The sequence below is a fragment of the Schistocerca cancellata genome, chromosome 5 (genome assembly GCF_023864275.1).
Source record: "Schistocerca cancellata isolate TAMUIC-IGC-003103 chromosome 5, iqSchCanc2.1, whole genome shotgun sequence".
Lineage (NCBI taxonomy): Eukaryota > Metazoa > Arthropoda > Insecta > Orthoptera > Acrididae > Schistocerca > Schistocerca cancellata.
The window spans coordinates 397949021-397968344 of NC_064630.1; the positions used below are offsets into that span (position 1 = coordinate 397949021).

Here is a 19324-nt window from a genome sequence, read left to right on the forward strand (position 1 = left end):
TCCAATGACTGTTAGCAGAATATGGAATCGGTGGGTTCAGGAAGGTAATACGGAACTCCGTGCTGGATCCCAACGGCCTCGTATCACCAGCAGTCGAGATGACAGGCATCTTATCCGCATGGCTGTAACGTATCGTGCAGCCACGTCTCTATCCCTGAGTCAACAGATGGGGACGTTTGCAAGACAACAACCATCTGCACGAACAGTTTGAAGAAGTTTGCAGCAGCATGGACTATCAGTTCGGAAACCATGCCTGCGGTTACCCTTGACGCTACATCACAAACAGGAGCGCCTGCAATGGCGTGCTCAACGACGAATCTGGGTGCACGAATGGCAAAACGTCATTGTTTTCGGATGAATTCAGCTTCTGTTTACAGCATCATGATGGTCTCACCCGTGTTTGGCGGTATCACGGTGAACGCACATTGGAAGCGTGTATTCGTCATCGCCATACTGGCGCATCACCCGGCGTGATGGTATAGGGTGCCATTGGTTACACGTTTCGGTCACCTCTTGTTCGCATTGACGGCACTTTGAACAGTGGACGTTACATTTCAGCTGTGTTACGACCCGTGGCTCTACCCTTCATTCGATCCCTGGGAAACCCTACACTTGAGCAGGATAATGCACGATCGCATGTTGCAGGTCCTGTACGGGCCTTTCTGGATACAGAAAATGTTCAACTGCTGCCCTGGCCAGCACATTCTCCAGATCTCTCACCAATTGAAAACGTCTGGTCAATGGTGGCCGAGCAACTGGCTCGTCACAATACGCCAGTCACTACTCTTGATGAACTGTGGTATCGTGTTGAAGCTGCATGGGCATCTGTACCTGTACACGCCATCCAAGCTCTGTTTGACTCAATGCCCAGACGTATTAAGGCCGTTATTACGGCTAGAGGTGGTTGTTCTGGGTACTGATTTCTCAGGATCTATGCACCGAAATTGCGTGAAAATGTAATCACATGTCATTTCTAGTATAATATATTTGTCCAATGAATACCCCTTTATCATCTGCATTTCTTCTTGGTGTATTGATTTTAATGGCCAGTAGTGTAACAAAGAAGTTTCTTTCTCTTCACTGACTTCCCCATATTCTTACTTCTCAATTTACTGCTGAAAGTTTGTTGTGCTGTGTCTACACCTGAGGCTCAACAGTTTTTAACTGAAGCAACAGGTGAAACCTATTTATCAGATCCATCACAAGGCTGCCAGATGAAGTACTAAGCCTGTTTCTTTTGTTACCTGTTGCTACTTAGTACGCCTCTTTACCATTCTCCCTCTTTAACTTCTCGTGATATTTCCTAGCCTTGTTTCATTCAGCCTGAAGGGCAGAAATTTTCATCTCCACTATTTTCCTATCTCACGGTATATCCTTCAAAACCACTGAATGGCGTCATTTACTTCCCCAATTTCCACACCTCTTCAGTCACTCCAGTGGGAGTAATTAAACGTCGAAATTGTTATCCTTTAATTTTGTTGCACAGTGTATTTACATGAAAAACAATTTTAAACAGCAGTGTACCGGCATAAGATTAAAGAACAGGCCTACAGCAGTATCACTAGTCTTACTCTACGCACAAGTCAAAGTTTTCGGCGATAACTTAATCTTAACTGAAAAAGTTTATGGTTTTGGTATAATTTACCACATTGAAAGCAGTTGTGGGGTAGTGTACAGCAGGTACACTGGGCGAAACAACTTTTGGATAAAATAAACGTGTGCATAAGATTTTCATAAAAACCGCTGAAATGAGTACAAATGTAAAATGCACAACGTCGACTGTCGAATCATCATGGCAGTTTGCCAAGTGAATGTGTTATGCGCTATCATGACCACTCATTCCGTTTTGGGAGGCGTCATCTGACGTCATGGTAGCTATATGTCCCACAAAACAGTGGGCAATGTATGGTAATTAGTTTATGACTATCAACTCTGTGGTGTTTTGTCTTGTTTGCCTTATTAAAAATCATGTATCATCAGTAGAACTAAATGTTTCGTAGCCCTTGAGATGAACAACCCAGCTTACATCACCTGCCCTGGGGATCAGATGATGTAAGTTGGGTTGTTCATCCTAAGGACCATGAAGCGTTTTCCCAGTCAGTTTTTATTTGCCCACCGTTTACATGTCCACAATGCTTCCCCCTACTTATACCTCCAGAGGAGATCAACCATCAATCAAAAAAAAGTAAGGAATAGATAAGGTAGACAGATCTTAGAGAGACGGGTATACACAGAAATGGATAAAATTAAACGTAGGACACCTTTCTCGACCTTGGGTCCTTTGACGAGTAGAGCTAAAGTACAAACAGAGACGAGCAATCTCGAACTTCTGCAAAAGCCGAGTGGGAGTGTTAAAAGGAGAAGACATGAAAGACAAAAAAATGGTTCAAATGGCTCTGAGCACTATGGGACTCAACTGCTGAGGTCATTAGTCCCCTAGAACTTAGAACTAGTTAAACCTAACTAACCTAAGGACATCACAAACATCCATGCCCGAGGCAGGATTCGAACCTGCGACCGTAGCGGTCTTGCGGTTCCAGACTGCAGCGCCTTTAACCGCACGGCCACTTCGGCCGGCTCATGAAAGACAAAGTTTGTATTAAGGACAGTATAAAGAAGAGTTGTAGCTTTTCACTAGTGTCCTCCTCCAATATGGGTGTCGAAGAAGCAACGACAAGTGCCAACAAAAATATCGTAAGAGGAATAAAAGCTCAATTGCAACAGATGTAAATAGTAAGGTTCGCAGCGACATAGACATTCTCGCCAAAGTGGGGAACACTTAAAGGGAATCTGTTGAAGTAATGTACAGTATTCTTAGCAGAAATATGGGTTGGGTACAAACGAAGCTGAAGCGAAGGTTATGTTGAGTTAGATACAAGGGAATAGCGACTTGCTTACCGCCAAAATTGGGAATGACGCAGAAGTATAAAAACCAGGGTTGAGAAAAGCTCGGGTGTGTTCACAAAAAAGCCCAACTCAGTCGGTTGAAGTGGTTTTTTTGGGATTTATTGTTTTTTTTTAGTTTTTTCTTATCGACAATTAACTACTTCAATTTCAAAAATCTAATGATTAATTTATTCAAAACACTAACCCATTCTTAAAACTAATCTATTCTAAACATGTAGAAATTGTAATAGAACACTCTGAAGGAGTCCATGCTAACATTACAAAAATCTTGCATAATGTTGTAATTTAGAACGATACCACACGTCTTCTCCAACTACACATATCAAAAAAAGTTTTGCACCACCCCGGTTCCCAGAACTCCTGAAGATAGACGTTGGATATTGTATCACAGACACGGTCCCTTTCACTGTTCAGAGATGTCACTAAACCCATCCAAAGATGTAAACAGCCATGCGTGAGCAGTGCCTGTTAGACGGAGGGTGTCCGACAGCCGATCAGTTCCAGTCGTTCCGCCAGGAAGGAGGTACACGGCTCTTGTTTTCTGTAGTTAACCATGTCTAGACGGTCGATACCGCCGTTCGTTTGCTACCGCATTGTTACTTTTTGCCAGGAAGAGCTCTCAACAAGGGAAGTGTCCAGGCGTCTGAGAGTGAACCAAAGCGATGTTGTTCGGACATGGAGGGAGACGGGAACTGTGGATGACATGTCTCGCTCGGGCTGCAAAGGGGCTACTATTGCAGTGGATGACCGCTACCTATGGATTATGGCTCGGAGGAACCCTGACAGTAACGCCATCATGCTGAATAATGCTTTTCCTGCAACCACAGAACGTCGTGTTACGATTCAAACTGTGCGCAAAAGGCTGCATGACGCGCAATTTCTCTTCCGACGTCCATGGCGAGGTCCATCTTTGCAACCACGACACCATGCAGCGCGGTACAGATGGGCCCAACAACATACAGAATGGACCGCTCAGGATTGGCATCACGTTGTCTTCACCGCTGAGTGTCGCTTATGCCTTCAACCAGACAATAGTCGGAGACGTGTTTGGAGGCAGCCAGGTGGGGCTGAACGCTTTAGAAACACTGTCCAGCGAGTGCAGAAAGTTGGAGATATCCTGCTGTTTTGGAGTGCCATTATGTGGGGCCGACGCACGCCGCTGATGGCCATGGAAGGCGCCGTAACGGCTGTACGATACGTGAATGCCATCCTCCGACCAATAGTGAAACCATATCGGCAGCATATTGGCGAGGCATTCGTCTTCATGGACGACAATTCGCGCCCCCATCGTGCACATCTTGTGAATGACTTCCTTCAGGATAACGACATCGCTCGACTAGAGTGGCCAGCATGTTCACCAGACCCCATGGAACATGCCTGGTATAGACTGAAAAGCACTGTTTATGGACGATGTGACACACCGACTCTGAGGGAGCTACTCCGAATCGCCGTTGAGGAATGGGACAATCTGGACCAACAGTGCCTTGATGTGGATAGTATGCCACGACGAATACAGGCACGCATCAATGCAAGAGGACATGCTACTGGATATTAGAGGTACCAATGTGTACAGCAATCTGGACCACCATCTTTGAAGGTCTAGCTGTATGGTGGTGCAACATGCAATGTGTGGTTTTCATGAGCAATAAAAAGGGCGGAAATGATGTTTATGTTGATCTCTGTTCCAAATTTCTGTGCAGGTTTCGGAACTCTCGGAACCGAGGTGATGGAAACTTTTTTTAATGTGTGTATTAGAATTTTATAGAGTCCTGGACTATCAACAGACAGCACAAATATTGCACAAGCTGTCGTGCTATGGATCGATCTTTTAGGAAGTCATGATACGGAGCTCAATAAGAACGCAATAGAAAACGAAAGGAACACTGTCTTGCTAATATGTTTCACTGCCTCGGTAATATGTTAGATCCAAGATTCAGAGGAAGACGGTTAACTGTTGAACAAGAAGAAAGTGCGGAAAACTGGTTCATAGAGCTGTATCGAGAGTGCTCTGCAAGTGTCACGTCATTCAGGACTGCTTATTGTGTCTTCTCGTGAAATTGTAACACAGTTCCATCCAAACAAATGATGGAAGCAAACAGCGCCGAAAAAAGCAAAAAAAAAAAAAAAAAAAAGAAGAGAATTTATTACTTTTGGGAAAAGCATCATTTCTCTCTCTGCCAGCACTGCATCCACTGAGAGAATTTTGGTTTGTTTGATCTAAATTAAGATATGATTTAAGATAGAAAAGAGCCGAAAAATTAGTGAAGATCTTTAAATTCCTGCACGCTTCCAAAAAGGACTAAATTGTACTTTACAGTCCTTACATCAAGTTAAAGTATTTTTTCAGGAAGTTAAATGTGTTTATTATGTTGTTAGAAAAGTTAAAACACAAAATAAATAGAATAAATTCTTGTGACAGTAAATAGTTGCCTTTAACAGATACTATAGCTCTTTTAATTTCTGTAAGTTGAACTACGTAATATTTTGTACGTTAATTAAATTTTAATAATTAAATTTAGTTGGGTTTTATTCGATATTTTGGCAATTTTTTAAATTTCTTAGCCCTTACGGTTTATTTTGGTTTGGTTAAGTTACAAACACCCTGATAAAAAGTGAAAGACTTATGGAAAATAAATTATGCAAGATGACTGCAAAAATGAAGATATCTGAAGTACGATGGTTCAGGCAAATAAAGGTCTCTTCAGTAGAAGAGTGGCACTGGTATACAACAGTGACTTGGTATTACCGAAAACTTTTCTGAAAGTATACTGTAGTGTAAGGAATGTGGAAGTGCAGTGTGAAGTATGAGAACTGAGGAGTAGAAAAGAGAGGAAGTATTTTAAAAGTGATATTATCGAGGAATGTTAAAATGAAATTGAAATATAAGAAACGAAATGAAGAGGTACTGGGAATAACACTCAAGGAAGCAGTCGATGGGAACTCTTACCAGCAGAAAGGGAAACAATGTAGAGAAGCGTTAAAATAACGTTTTAAGAAGTCTAAATTTCAAGAACATCCCCTGCCCCAGAAGGTCGCTGTATCGGAACCTCTAAGTACAGAACTGGGCTAAGTACAGAACTGGGATTAATGCAAAAAAAGAAAAAAGAAAAAGAAAACTGTACAGCCTATGTACAAACAAGTGTAAATATGTAATAATTCAGATATAGACTAAATTGAAAGGATTTACACCTTGTACATTGTTTATTGCGCAGCCACGAACTCAACCACAGAGCCACTACGAGCAGCAAAAGAGTTCAAATTTACGGTCTCCAAATAATTAGAGGGTACACGCTCTCCAGCTTAACGTTTTGGAGTTTCCGATTTGCGTTGCATTGTTTCGCCATGATTGGCGTCGATACTAGAGCGTCAGCAGCGCTCCGTGCGGCCGCCGGCGCGAACTACGGTGGCTCGCAGAGAGGGGGCGTGGCGGCTGCCGCGGTGGTGGGGAGTCAGCGGCGCGGAGCTCAGTCGGTGTGCAAACGGGCTACCAGCCGGCAGCGGGGCTAAGCTTGCTGCGAGTGCGTGAGTGCGTGAGTGCGTGTGTGTCGTGCCGGGGCACCTAGTGAGACCAGGCTGGCGATGTGAACACGTCTCTTTACGGACAGTCGCCGGCAACGACATGGGCTGCGTTCAGTCCTACTTCAGAAAGGGTTCGTATGATGTCTACGAAGGTAGCGTATCAACTCTCAGGAAATTCAGGGTTTTGCGCAGTCCGGTCGCATCTCTTTTTTTTCCCTGCATGCAGTTTATTTCTAGCCACTTTTTTTTTGTACAGTTTTTCTTTTTGTAGTGCCGACCTTGCTGCACGCACAAATACCGTTCACAACACTTTCGACAGTCCTAGGTTCGAGCTCTGTGTAGTCCACAGTCTCTAGAGCACGCGTGTGTATTACTTGCGGAGAATAATGCAGCGCCTTACGGACTTGTTTGATGAAAAACTTATCACTGAATTGGCTCGCACGTGCCCTTGTAACAGTGCAGTTAACGTAACGGGGAACACTGACAGACAAAAATACTTATTGGCATTTGATATAGTACGATTAGAAGGTATAGGCCTACAATAATACCTAAGGATCTCAAATCTACAGAGTTTAACAATGTCTTTACTTATCTATCGCGCAGCAGTTTCATATCGTGCTCTGTTGACAACGGTATTCAAGTTTAATTGTTTGAAAGGCGATGAAGCAATCGTATATTAATGAGCCACGTTTATTATATTTGTTTATTTTCCGCACTGCTCGAACACACTAAATTTTACCACAGAATTTTTGTACTGAGAAGTGCGCATCTAAATATTTGACGTGAACTGTGAATGAAATGAGAGAAATAGTTACAGGTACGTAGCGGCAAAAAGCCTGTGAACAATATGAAATTGTGCCATGCAAAGAACGAGAGTATGGAGGATCGACCGCTAAAGTAGAAGTTGTAGAACTTGACTCCATACGCAATCTGCTGATACGTGAGATGGGTACTGCTAGGTTAGAGGAAGGCGATTTGTTGGAAAATCGAAAGTACCTTTTCTAAAAAGAACCGAGATCACATCGCTGCTCTGTTAGGAATGGGCAGTAATTCCTTAATTCCGAAGATATGGTTTAGAAGCTATAGCATGAAAAATGTTACATTCGATGTTGTGACAGGTTTAGTCTTTTCTAAAGCACGGTCTCTCATGTATCTAAAGTCGATTTGTTTATTTAAGTACCGTAATTACGCTTATAGCGTCTATATACGTTACTCGGTGACATTAGTGGCTTGCCTAGCCAAGTCTTTATCCCGAACGGAAGGAGATGGGTAGTCATAGAAATGCTGGCATAAGTTTTTGCTCCACCCCGATACTTTTTTTACCCTGTGATTGGTCCACCTTTCCTACATTGTATACGGCATCTTCTAGTCTTTATATTACATCTACGCCTCATTACTATGGGAAGATGAAGATAGAATCACTCCGTATTACAGCTCGTTTAATATATGTTATCTAGATAAACTTGGATGTCGTGTTTCTTCTCCAGCTACAGCATAATGCGAAGTTGTGACTTTGCTCCAAATTCTCTTTGCTTGTTAAAAGGAATCACTAGTTGCGTCTAGTGGCAAGTATACGAACAAGGAGGAAAATATGGTTAGGGGGATCTGGTTGGGTAACTATTAATACAGACTAGAATACAATGGTATTTTACATATTTCGGCGTTCACGTAAAAGAATGGAACTGTCCGAATGCACAAATTGTATTAGAAACGCTGAACAAGGGAGGCACATACTGTACGCTCTCAGCCACGGGGGCGGTGCCAGGCGGTAACCTTTCGGGCAACTGAAATTATAGAATGTTTTCTTTCTGTTGCATATTGGAACATAAATCAAAATATGTAACACAGCTGGGGCATAATATGTTCCTGTTTAAAATAGTTTCGGGAAGATTTTGGTATAACTTTGTTAAACTGTGACTGCGTGAACGTAGAATGATTTCGAAAATACACATTAAAGGTAACTCGACATTATCGAGAGTGTATCCAGTAATAATACAGGATGAATCATAATTAATAGTGGAAACTGACACAGATGAAAGTATACGACAGTAGAAGTAGGAACATCACCGTAAACATGGGTCCGAAAGCTAGCCATTTGCGAAATAACAACATATGTGTGGCTACTAGCCGCTTCTGACTTCAGTATTAAACATTAAGTTACTTTTTACAAACGTATTTGAAATGTAAACTTGTCTATTAAGTTTTCATATAATTGGTCTCAAATTGGGCTCGTGATTGGAGAATATGGCAGATGCATGATGGGCCCCGGCAAGATGTGAGACGACTTCTCTCGCGTCAATGTGGTCCAAGATGGATAGGTCGAGCAGTACTTCTACCGCGGCTTCCAAGATCATCTGACCTGAGACATGTGGGTTTTTCTATATGAGGTCATCTCAGAAGTGAAGTATACGAAACTCCCGTTGATGCAATTTAAGGACTGGAGCAGTCTTACAAAGTACGTGGAAGAATTCGTAACTACCTGCAGAAGTGAGTGCAGTATTGTATCCAAGTGGAAAGGCGACCGGTGGAACACCTCCTTTAGTGTACAGAGGTAATATGTTGAATCCATGTTTCTTGTTAAAGCAGACCACCGGCGAAATTTGGTCACAATTAGAGGGGGCTTAATCGAAAAGTGGTTAACTGAAATAATTTACACTAACTAGGACAATGAGGGTCGTAACCACACAATCTCGATTACATCGTGAAAGACTGGTTTGCAGACTGATGTACACAGGAATGTTTTTGCTTTTACTATCGTATATTTTCACCTGTGGCAGTATTCACAATTAATCATGGTACACACTGCAAATCTAGTTCGAGACTTGGCACCTGAAATGTTCCATTGGTAGAGTCAGTACGGAGTATTTCCAACGAAAGAGCTCTGCATAAATAGCACACATCTGTTTATTCTAGAAGGTGGGTAGCTTCAGTGACGAACACATGGTGTATATTCAGCAAAATTTGTACTGAAATTAGCTGCAGAATATATTCCAATCATGTTCCACAACCTTCCGCATAAAACCTACAAAGCGACTTTAACGACTGTCATCTGATTGTAATTTGGGCTCTCAACAGCAGTACTCAAGGAAGAAAGATTGGGGTTTAACGTCGCACAGGTGACGAGATCATTACAGAGGGAGTACCAGCTAGGGGAAGGAAAACGGTCGCACCCTTTTCAAGGCAAGCATCTCGGCTTACATGTCTTACAAGTGACAGAGCTTTGAACTATAAAACTTGTAAATTTTGCAATACTAGCCTTTCACTCATGGATTCACCACATATGCGTTCAACACATATTGAACACACCTCCTCCTCCTACTTGCCCTCTGAGCCACCTCTTCCCCCCTCTGTCTGTCCACCTCATCTTCCCACTTCTATCTGTCGATCTCCTCCTCCTCGTTCTCTCTGTCTCTTCATCTCCTCCTCTCCCTCTTTTTGTACATTTCCTCCAACTCCTGTTTGTGATTATGTCTTCCTCCCCCTTCCCTCCAACCATATCTTCCTCCCTCCCTCTCTTTCCATCTTTACCTACCCTCTCTTCCTTTTGCAGCTATCCACCAGCCCTCGACACCTTCCATCTGCCTCAAGCATCTCTCCCTCTCTTAGTCCATTCCCTTCTCCACCTCGTTATGTCTCTCTCGACCTCCATGCTTATCAACCTGTGCCCAGCCATGTTCAACAGCGCGTGTAGCGACTGCAGTACAGTTCAATAAAGCAGGCCAATACTACACACTCAACATGCCTGTCACGCAGGGCAGATTTCACGTCACGGTCTTGAAAATCATTGATTTGCAACTGAATCACAGCCCACCATACAAAGCAGGTTGGTAAAGCAGGCCGATACTAATTCAGCACAACATGCCTATCATATAGGGCAGACTGCATAATCAAAAACCATTTCTTGCTCCTGATATACAGGCTGTCCTGCAAAGCAGGTTTATTTAACAGGCTGTCTCTGTTCCTACACAACATACCTGTCATACAGGGCACCCTGTACTCTGGGGTCAGGAAAAAAAAACGCGCTTTTGCCCATATCTACGCTACTATTGGAATTTGGAGGTTATAACCTCTACAGTATTGATATTTGTTAGGCCTTCTGTTTCTTTTCCAAATTTGGTTAAAATCGGTCTAGGGGTTTGGGAGGAGAGGAGATCCCAGACAAACACTCGGCAACACCAAATATATTCACACACATATGCTTGCAAGGTGCCACATAACTTCCCTCCTGTCACAAACAAATACAGTAACGTAGAAGTATGATAATCTACTTGATGAAGATGGCATGACCATCAAAATGCATAATGGTATTAAAATAAGATAAACATAGAAGTGACTGAAGCATTTTACCTATTGTAATTCTATGAATCTAATCAGTCACAAACTTAACGAGAACTCTATTAGTGACAACGAGTTTGTATCTGGCAATGTTGCTTACATTAGAACCTTCGTTCCAGTTCGTTACATCTCTCCACATAGCTAAGCAGAGATGCTGTGCCCGACCTACTTAAACCAGTTAACAAACTCAAAAAGAAATTTTAGGATTTAAATGCTAAGAACCGGTATTAGAAATTGTATGTAGACGGCTGTGTGGGTAAATATTTAAAGGCCAATAAAGACATTAAAAAAATGACCTACAGGAGTCCGCCAAGTCTTGTCTGTGGTATACAGATGGAATTCGGAGGGGATTACAAATCGTGCGATTTTCATAAACGTGTCTGCACTGTCAAGTGTCTATATATTTGATTCCAGTTCTTCAGTATGCATCCTTGTCATGAAGTGACCAGTTTGCTTTTTTTAAGATACACCTGAAGCTAAACTGCATTTAAAATACGTAGCTGCTAACGTAAAGTATGTAGCCTCTATTTGAGCAACGGCGTTTGGGTGTGTAATCTTTTGGGGATAAACTGCGAAACAAAATTATATGTGCATGATTGCAAACTTCCCGAGTCTTAACAGCGTGATGGCTCTTGTTGTCGTTCATTTACAAAGTCAGAAAGGGAGCGTTCGAATTACGGTATACTACATGAAGCTGCTCTGTCGAAAGCGATCATTTCCGAGAGAAGAGACATCACCGAACTATTTCGTGCTAGAGAAACCTTGAGAGAGGTAACATGTTCACTCGACTTCCGGCGCGTGACTCGTATGCTCTGCAATTCTGTTCCACCGAGTAAGAAGCTTAACGGTTGAGACATTGGAGTTGCATTCCAAAGTATGGCGGTTACAATCCCAACCGGCCATCCAGGTGTAGGTTTTCTGTAGTTTTCCTAAATATCTTACAGCAAATGCTGTGACTGTTCCTTCGAAAAGGCCACGGCCGATTTTCTCGCCCATCCTTCAAGCTGTTTTATAAATTGACATCGAATGAGACACTAACCACCATTAAAACATAGCGTAATTTTGAAATGAAGTTCAAACTGATTTGAGACTGCTTGTTTAATAGGAAACCTTGTGAAATTCCTATAATAACAGGGAGAGGATCCCAGCGGTGGAGTCGGCTTTTTGAAATCATATATACAGTGATGTAGGTAAAGGTCCTAGGTATCACATCCAGCAGCTATTCAGCTTGGTGTGCTCCCGTTTGCGAGTGATCTACGAAATATAATCTGAGTTTCGCGTAATGTTCCGCAGCTTTATAAAAGGGATGTTTAACAGACTGGTTGTGCAAGTGTAGCGGTAAAGGACAGGCCTCACATGCAAAATGTTGTGGGTTCGAATCTTGTTAGGTGCTTCGAAATGTTTGCTTTTAAATTTTTATCGAAATGACTATGAGCATTATTTTCATTCAATTAATTGGGTTAAATGTAATTTTTTGGTTGATATTATTTTGTCACATCATTTAATCACCGTATTAACTTTTTCATTTGCTCTCATTTTTTCTTTCTGTCATTCGTTGTCCACTTGGAATTTTTGTGCATGTGAATTTAATTATTTTCATTTATTTGTCGTAATATTTAAACATTTCAACATCCAATGTGTTGGTTATAAAATGAAAGACGACGCAGTCTATTTATAATGACTGTGCAGTGGTGACAAAAATATGTATTTTGTTACAAGATTTACATTTTTTTTTGGATGATAATCGTCGTACGTGCATTTAAAACATAAATCGTTATTGCACCGTGGACAAAGTAATGCGGATAGAGATTTAAATGAAAGAAGAAATTGTAAACAAAATGAAATTCGAGCAAAACGAGAAACTAGAATAATGAACGCAGTAACATTGACTAAAACATATGATGGTAAAACGGCAGAAATTAAATCGATGTTCATACATAAAAATAAATAAAATAACATGAACAAAGATTCCAAATGGAAAATGAATGACAGGAAGAAAAATGAGAGCAGATGAAAAAGTTAATATGGTGATTAACATTATGTGACAAAGGAATAGAAATAAAAAGGTCAATTTAACCCAATTAATTGAATAAAAATAATGACTATAATGATTTTGATGAAAAATTAAAAAAAAATTCGAAGTATCTATCAAGATTCAAAGCCACAACATTTTACATGCGAGGCCTGTACCTTAACCACAATGCTGCAAAACCAGTCTGTTACATATTCCTTCTGTAATACTTCAGAGCATCATGTGAAATTCCGAAATTTTTTTCGTCGATTACTCGCAAACGAAGGACCACCAGGTTTAATGGCTGAAATGTGTGATAGACGTTTTAAAAAGAAGTCTCACCAGTGGAGACGTCTCCATGTGCATTAATTTAGCGAAATATTAGCAGTGAGAGTTTCTTCTCTTTGTCCACTCTGTTAGGGTTTTTAGATACCTTTGATATTTATGTTTGTTATTTTAATGATGCATTACGAGAGTGATAACCTTGGTTTTCTCATTTAATTGAGGTTCCATAGGACTAGCAGCGCTTCTAGTGGACGATTAGTCCTAATTTAACTATAGCTCATTGCTGGACAAACGAGAACAATTATCAATTCAGAAACAATGTGATTAGTAATCACAGCTTGAAATACGGTCTGTAACGGTATATGCTGAGAAAATTTCTTAGCTGTAACGCTGATCCACCAACGTTAATCATCCCGACATATCCAGTAGTGTGATTCTGAAGCTATAGCATACGAGGGTATTTCTTTTTTTTTTTTTTTTTTTCGAGATCCGATCGATCGCGAAATGGAAACCATTGGGGTTTAACGACCTACTGCTCCAGCTGACTGAGTACTCATGGGTAGATCAGTCTAGTTAATCTTTTGAAAATCTATAATTTGTTTATTTACACTCACTTTTCCTTCACTGCATAAGCATTTTTAATAAAAATTTGGCAGCTCTGAGAAGATGTAACGCAGTTATCATGCGCCACCATCTCTATTCTTGACAATGTCCTAAATCCAGCGAGGATGGGAGCCCATAAGTTTCTTCAGGCGTTTCGTATCAGACTTAAGCTTGAATCCCACACATTTTCTATGGCATGAAAATTGGGTGATTTAGCATGCCGGTCAAAGTTAGTGTTCTGTTAAAGTGGTGCTGTATGTGTGAAGCCCTGTGAATATGGCTGCTGTTATCTTGGAAGATTGGAATGTCCAAACACCGTCATCATGAAGATGAATCAGAAAGAGCAACACTTGGTCACCAAGAATGTAGAAATAAACATAAGGATTGATAATCCCCAAGGGAGCCCATACATTTCTTCAGGCATTTCATATCAGACTAAAGCATGAGTCCCAGACACTTCCTAGGGGATGAAAATTGGGTGATTTAGCATGCCAGTCACGATTAGTGTTCTGTAAAGCAGTGCAGTATGTGTGGAGCCCTGTGAATATGGCTGGTGTTGTCTTGGAAGATTGAAGTGTCCAAACACAGTCACCATGAAGGTGTAAAAGAAAGAGCGACACTTGGTCACCAAGAATGTAGAAATAAACATACGGATTGATGGGCCCCAAGGGAGCCCATACGTTTCTTGAGGCATTTCATATGAGACTAAACCTGAGTCCCAGACGCTTTCTAGGGGATGCAAATTGGGTGGTTTAGCATGCCAGTCAAGATTAGTGTTCTGTAAAGCAGTACAGTATGTGTGAAGCCCTATGGCTGGCGTTATCTTGGAAGATTGAAGTGTCCAAACACAGTCACCATGAAGGAGTAGAGAAAGAGCGACACTTGGTCACCAAGAATGTAGAAATAAACATACGGACTGATGGGCCCCAAGGGAGCTCATAAGTTTCTTGAGGCATTTCATATGAGACTAAAGCTTGAGTCCCACACATTTTCTATGGGATGAATATTGGGTGATTTAGCGTGCCGGTCAAGGTTAGTGTTCTGTCAAAACAGTACTGTATGTGTGAAGCCCTGTGAATACGGCTGTTGTTATCTTGGAAGACTGAAGTGTGTAGCAGGAAGAGCAACACTTGGTCACCAAGAATGTAGAAATAAACATTAGGATTGATTGTCCCCAAGTCTTGGTAGCCCCAGAATATCACAGAAGCATTCCGGCATCTACATCTACAAAGATACTCCGCAAGCCACCGTACGGTGCGTGGCGGAGGGTGCCCTCCTGCTGTTCCACTCGCAAATAGAGCGAGGGAAAAACGACTGTCTGTACGCCCCTTATCTTCCTGGTCCTTACGCGCGATGTATGTTGGTGGGAGCAGAATCGTTCGACAGTCAGCTTCAAATGCCAGTTCTGTAGATTTTCTCAATAGTGTTACCCGAAAAGAACGCCGCCTTCCTTCTAGGGATTCCCATTTCAGTTCCCGAAGGATCTCCGTAGTACTCATGTGCTGTTCGAATCTACCGGTAACAAATCTAGTCGCCCGCCTCTGAATTGCACCGATGTCTTCCTTCAATCCTACCTGGTACGGATGCTAAACAGTCGAGCAGTACTCAGGAGTAGATCGCACCAGCGTCCTATATGCGGTCACCTTTACAAGTGACCCACTCGTTCCTAAGATTCTCCCAATAAATCTAAGTCGACTATTTGCCTTCCCTACCACAGTTTTCACTTTCTCGTTCCACCTAATATCGCTTTCCAGCGTTACGCCCAGATATTAAACGACTTCACTGTTTCAAGCAGGACATTAGTAATACGGTATCCGAACATTACAGGCTTATTGTTCCTACTCATTGACTTACATTTTTCCACATTTAGGGCTAGCTGGCATTCATCACACCAGCTGGAACTAAGTCGTCTTGTATCCTCCTGCAGTCACTCAACTTCGACACCTTACCGTACACCACGGTATCATCCGCAAACAATCGCAGATTGCTTCCCATCCTGTCCGCCAAATCATTTATGTATATAAAGTACAAGAACGGTCCTATTACACTTCCTTTGGGCAATCCAGACGATACCCTTATCTCTGATGAACACTCGCCGTCGAGGACAACATGCTGGGTTCTATTATTCAAGAAGTCTTCGAGCCACTCATATATCTGAGAACTTATTCCACACGCTCGAGCTACTCCCTCCAGTCACTAAAGGTGAAACGCATTTTTCTATCCTACTTGGCATAGGCAGAACTTAGTTTATGATCACTCTCACTGGCGGTGATGAAGAGACCAGAAACAAACAGGCGGTTCCTATGGTTGATAACGGCGGAATTAACGAAGTGAAAGGCTAGCCAGAAGCAAACTGCAGGGCATAGCTTAAGTCATCGAAAGTCTGCACAAACAGTCCAGGCAGCGATCGGAGTCGAATAAAGGTAAACGTAAGCAAGATCAATCAATCTGCTCCGTAAGGTACACATGTTGTGCAGGGGGGCGTTTGCATGGTTGGAAACGAATACACTTCGTACGCCGCGATCGCTGTACAGAATTTTTTATTGTTCAAATATGACTGGCTTGAACAGTCTTATGGTGCCTTCAGCTGATCTAAGGGGAAAACATGAAAATAGTGAGGGGGGAGAGGGGGAGGTGTGAGACTACAATTAAATTCATCTTTCACATAAAATACAAAATGTCATGTATCTTATGGAACTTGTTTGAAAGTGCCATGTTTCATTACATGAAGTCAAGGCACAAGTATATCTTTACAAAAAACACACAGTTGATAAAATGCACACAGTTGATAACATCCTCCTACCATCCAAGCATATCACCGTCGGACAATACAATTCCAAGCTTGTCACACAGCACTACGCTGCAAGCGGCGTGTTAACATAGAGGCAGCAGACTCGCAACGAAGTTCTTTATCTCTCCTTTGGACACTATATGAAGTAAAAGCTAAATGATCAGAAGCTGTGGTTACAGGGAGTAAATACCGGTGCACTAGACATAAAGGTGGATTTTTCAGAGTACCCGATATAACAATTAGGAATGCTGACTGACAATGCATTTAAAATTACTTTAGGTTTACGCTCCATATAAAATCTATAGTTAATATATACTACTTGCTTGTTGGAAAGTGAGGAAATTACAGTAATAATCAACACTTCTTTTTAAAAAATTGAAAGATAACCTATCTGTTTAATTACTAAAGCAACGTAGGGACTGATGGCCTTAGCAGTTAAGTCCCATAAGATTTCACACACATTTTTGAACTAAAGCAACATGACGTAAATATAAAACCACACTAGCGCGAGCGCGAATTCCAAGCGAGACAGACGTGGAGGGGTCCCGCGAAGTATCATTCATCAAAAGGGTTAGCGTAAGCAAAAACACGGGGGGCTGGACTTATTGCAAGTGTCATTTAATTCAGATGCAAGCCTTATTGAGTGCGAGATGTCTATCACAGAGTCTTCGAAATTATGTATATTATAGAAAGTGATGTAGACAGCTACAACACATATGAATGGCCCCTAACAGTGCGTTTGTGAATAGGTCATGACTGCGCGTGAAGGAAATTTGTAATCCTTGCTGTGTGTCAGAAACTACTATAAACGGGGGCATTTAAGCAAATAGCAATGACGAAAATGAAGTAGCTGAGCTGAGTCCGAGGTCCATATTTAGTTTTACGGTTCCAAGATAAGATGGACTCTGTTGTATCCGCGACCCCTCATGTTAATACGATGATAAAGCTTCAGACTGCTGCACCAACGATGACATAATTGGCTGTCGTATGAGATACCCGTTAAGTGCTGGACGCAAAGTATATCTTCGTTATACAATGAGACGTTTACGTGTGGGGTAGTATACTTTTACGGTTTAGGGGTAATGACGTGATACACGTAGACCGTTCTGTTATAAGCGCCTACATGTCTGTATATACACCTTTATATATAAACTAACGAACTTAGTAACCTACAATCTCTTCCATTGGCTTACCTTTGAATTATAATACACCATCAAATATACTAAAAAAATTATGGTCAACTGACACTAACTGGTCATTAAGAAGGTGATCTGGGAATCTTTTTTATTTCTGTAAATTTGCATATTTTCTAGTACATTAAGCTTTTTACCAAACTATCTTGGGGGAATACGTCCTTGCATCTAAGCACAGAGTCGTAGACGTACGCCACAGTATCAAAATTCCACATAAAGCTCTCAAATTTAAAAAGCGTTGTATGTTCGAAAACATATAAATTTACAGAAATGTAAAGAGCTATCCAGGTCACCTTCTTATCGGGCGGTTAGAGACAGCTGACCTTAATTTTTTTTCTATTTTTGATGATGTATTGTAAGTTTAGGTGAGGTAATGGAAAAGACTGCAGATTACTAAGTTCGTCGGTTTGTATGTAAAACTGTATACACAGACATACATGCGCTTATAACAGAACAGCCTACGTGTATCATGTCATTACGTCTAAACCGTATACGTATGCTATTCGACTTTACGTCTCATTGTATAACGAAAATATTCTTTGTATCCGGCACTTAACGGGCATCTCATACGACAGCCAGTTATTATGTCATCGTTAGTGCAGCAGTCTGAAGCGTATCATCATATTAACATGATCAATCAATCTGCTCCGTAAGGTACACATGTTGTGCAGGGGGGCGATTTTTTGTACGAAGTTCCAATTTTTACGCAGTCCAATCTAGCCATTGTCACCAGTGATGATGATGAAGATGATGATGATGATGATGACGACGAAATGATGAGGACAACACCAACACCCAGTCCCTGGGCAGAGAAAATCCTCAACCCGGCCAGAAATCGAACCCGGGACCCCGTGATCCAGAGATAGCAACGCTGGCCACTAGACCTTCTTCGTACCCTGAGGGATTGCGGATACAACAGAGTTCATCTTATCTCTGAATTATAATACTAAATATGGACCTAGGACTCAGCTTCTTGATTTAAGTCATTGCTGTTTGCTTAAATGCCCCCCTGACACACAGCAAGGATTACATATCTCCTTCACGCGCTGTCATGAGCTATTCACACAAGCACTCTTACGACCCATTCATACCTTTAATTGAATTGCAGCTGTCTACATCACTTTTTATAGTATACATCAGTTCGATGAATGTTTAATAGACACCTCCCTCTCAATAAGGCTTGCATCTGAGTTAAATGGCTCTTGAAGTAAGTCTAGCCCCCGTGCTTGCGTATGCTGACCCTTTTTATGAGTGATACTTTGTGGAACCCCTCCTCGTCTGTCCGCCTTGGCATTCTCGTTCACGCCACTGTGGTTTTATGTGTACGTAACGCTGCTTTATTGATTAAAGACATAGGTCACTTTTAAAAGTTTTTAAACAAATTGTTGATTTTTCCTCTAATTTCCTCACTTTACAACAAGCAAAAAATACGTAATGACTATTGATTTTTTTTATGGACAAGAAGCTATGATAATATTAAATGCATGGTCAATTAGCATTTCGAATTGTTATTCGGGTCCTGTGAAAAATCTACCTTTATTTCTGGTACACCGCTATTCACTGCCATTATCCGTAGTTTGTGATCATTAAGCTTGTACTACATACGGTATCCGAAGGCGAGATAAGCAACTTTGTAGCGTATCTGCCGCCTCTGTGTTAACACTCCGCCTGCAGCGTAGT

The 19324-nt window shown here is 41.6% G+C and overlaps 1 protein-coding gene across 3 annotated transcripts in view; it reads left to right on the forward strand.

The window, feature by feature from the left end:
* Positions 1-6437: 6437 nt before the first annotated feature.
* The window catches only part of LOC126189049 (mucin-4-like), a 431008-nt gene continuing 418121 nt past the window's right edge, over positions 6438-19324 (forward strand). The window contains exon 1 of one of the 3 annotated variants that reach the window (XM_049930904.1): positions 6438-6557. In XM_049930904.1, coding sequence (XP_049786861.1) covers positions 6527-6557 — 31 coding nt within the window. In that variant the 5' untranslated portion in view covers positions 6438-6526. Of the gene's footprint in view, positions 6579-19324 lie in introns of all 3 variants that reach the window. The other 2 variants (XM_049930905.1, XM_049930903.1) reach the window with 2 other exon arrangements.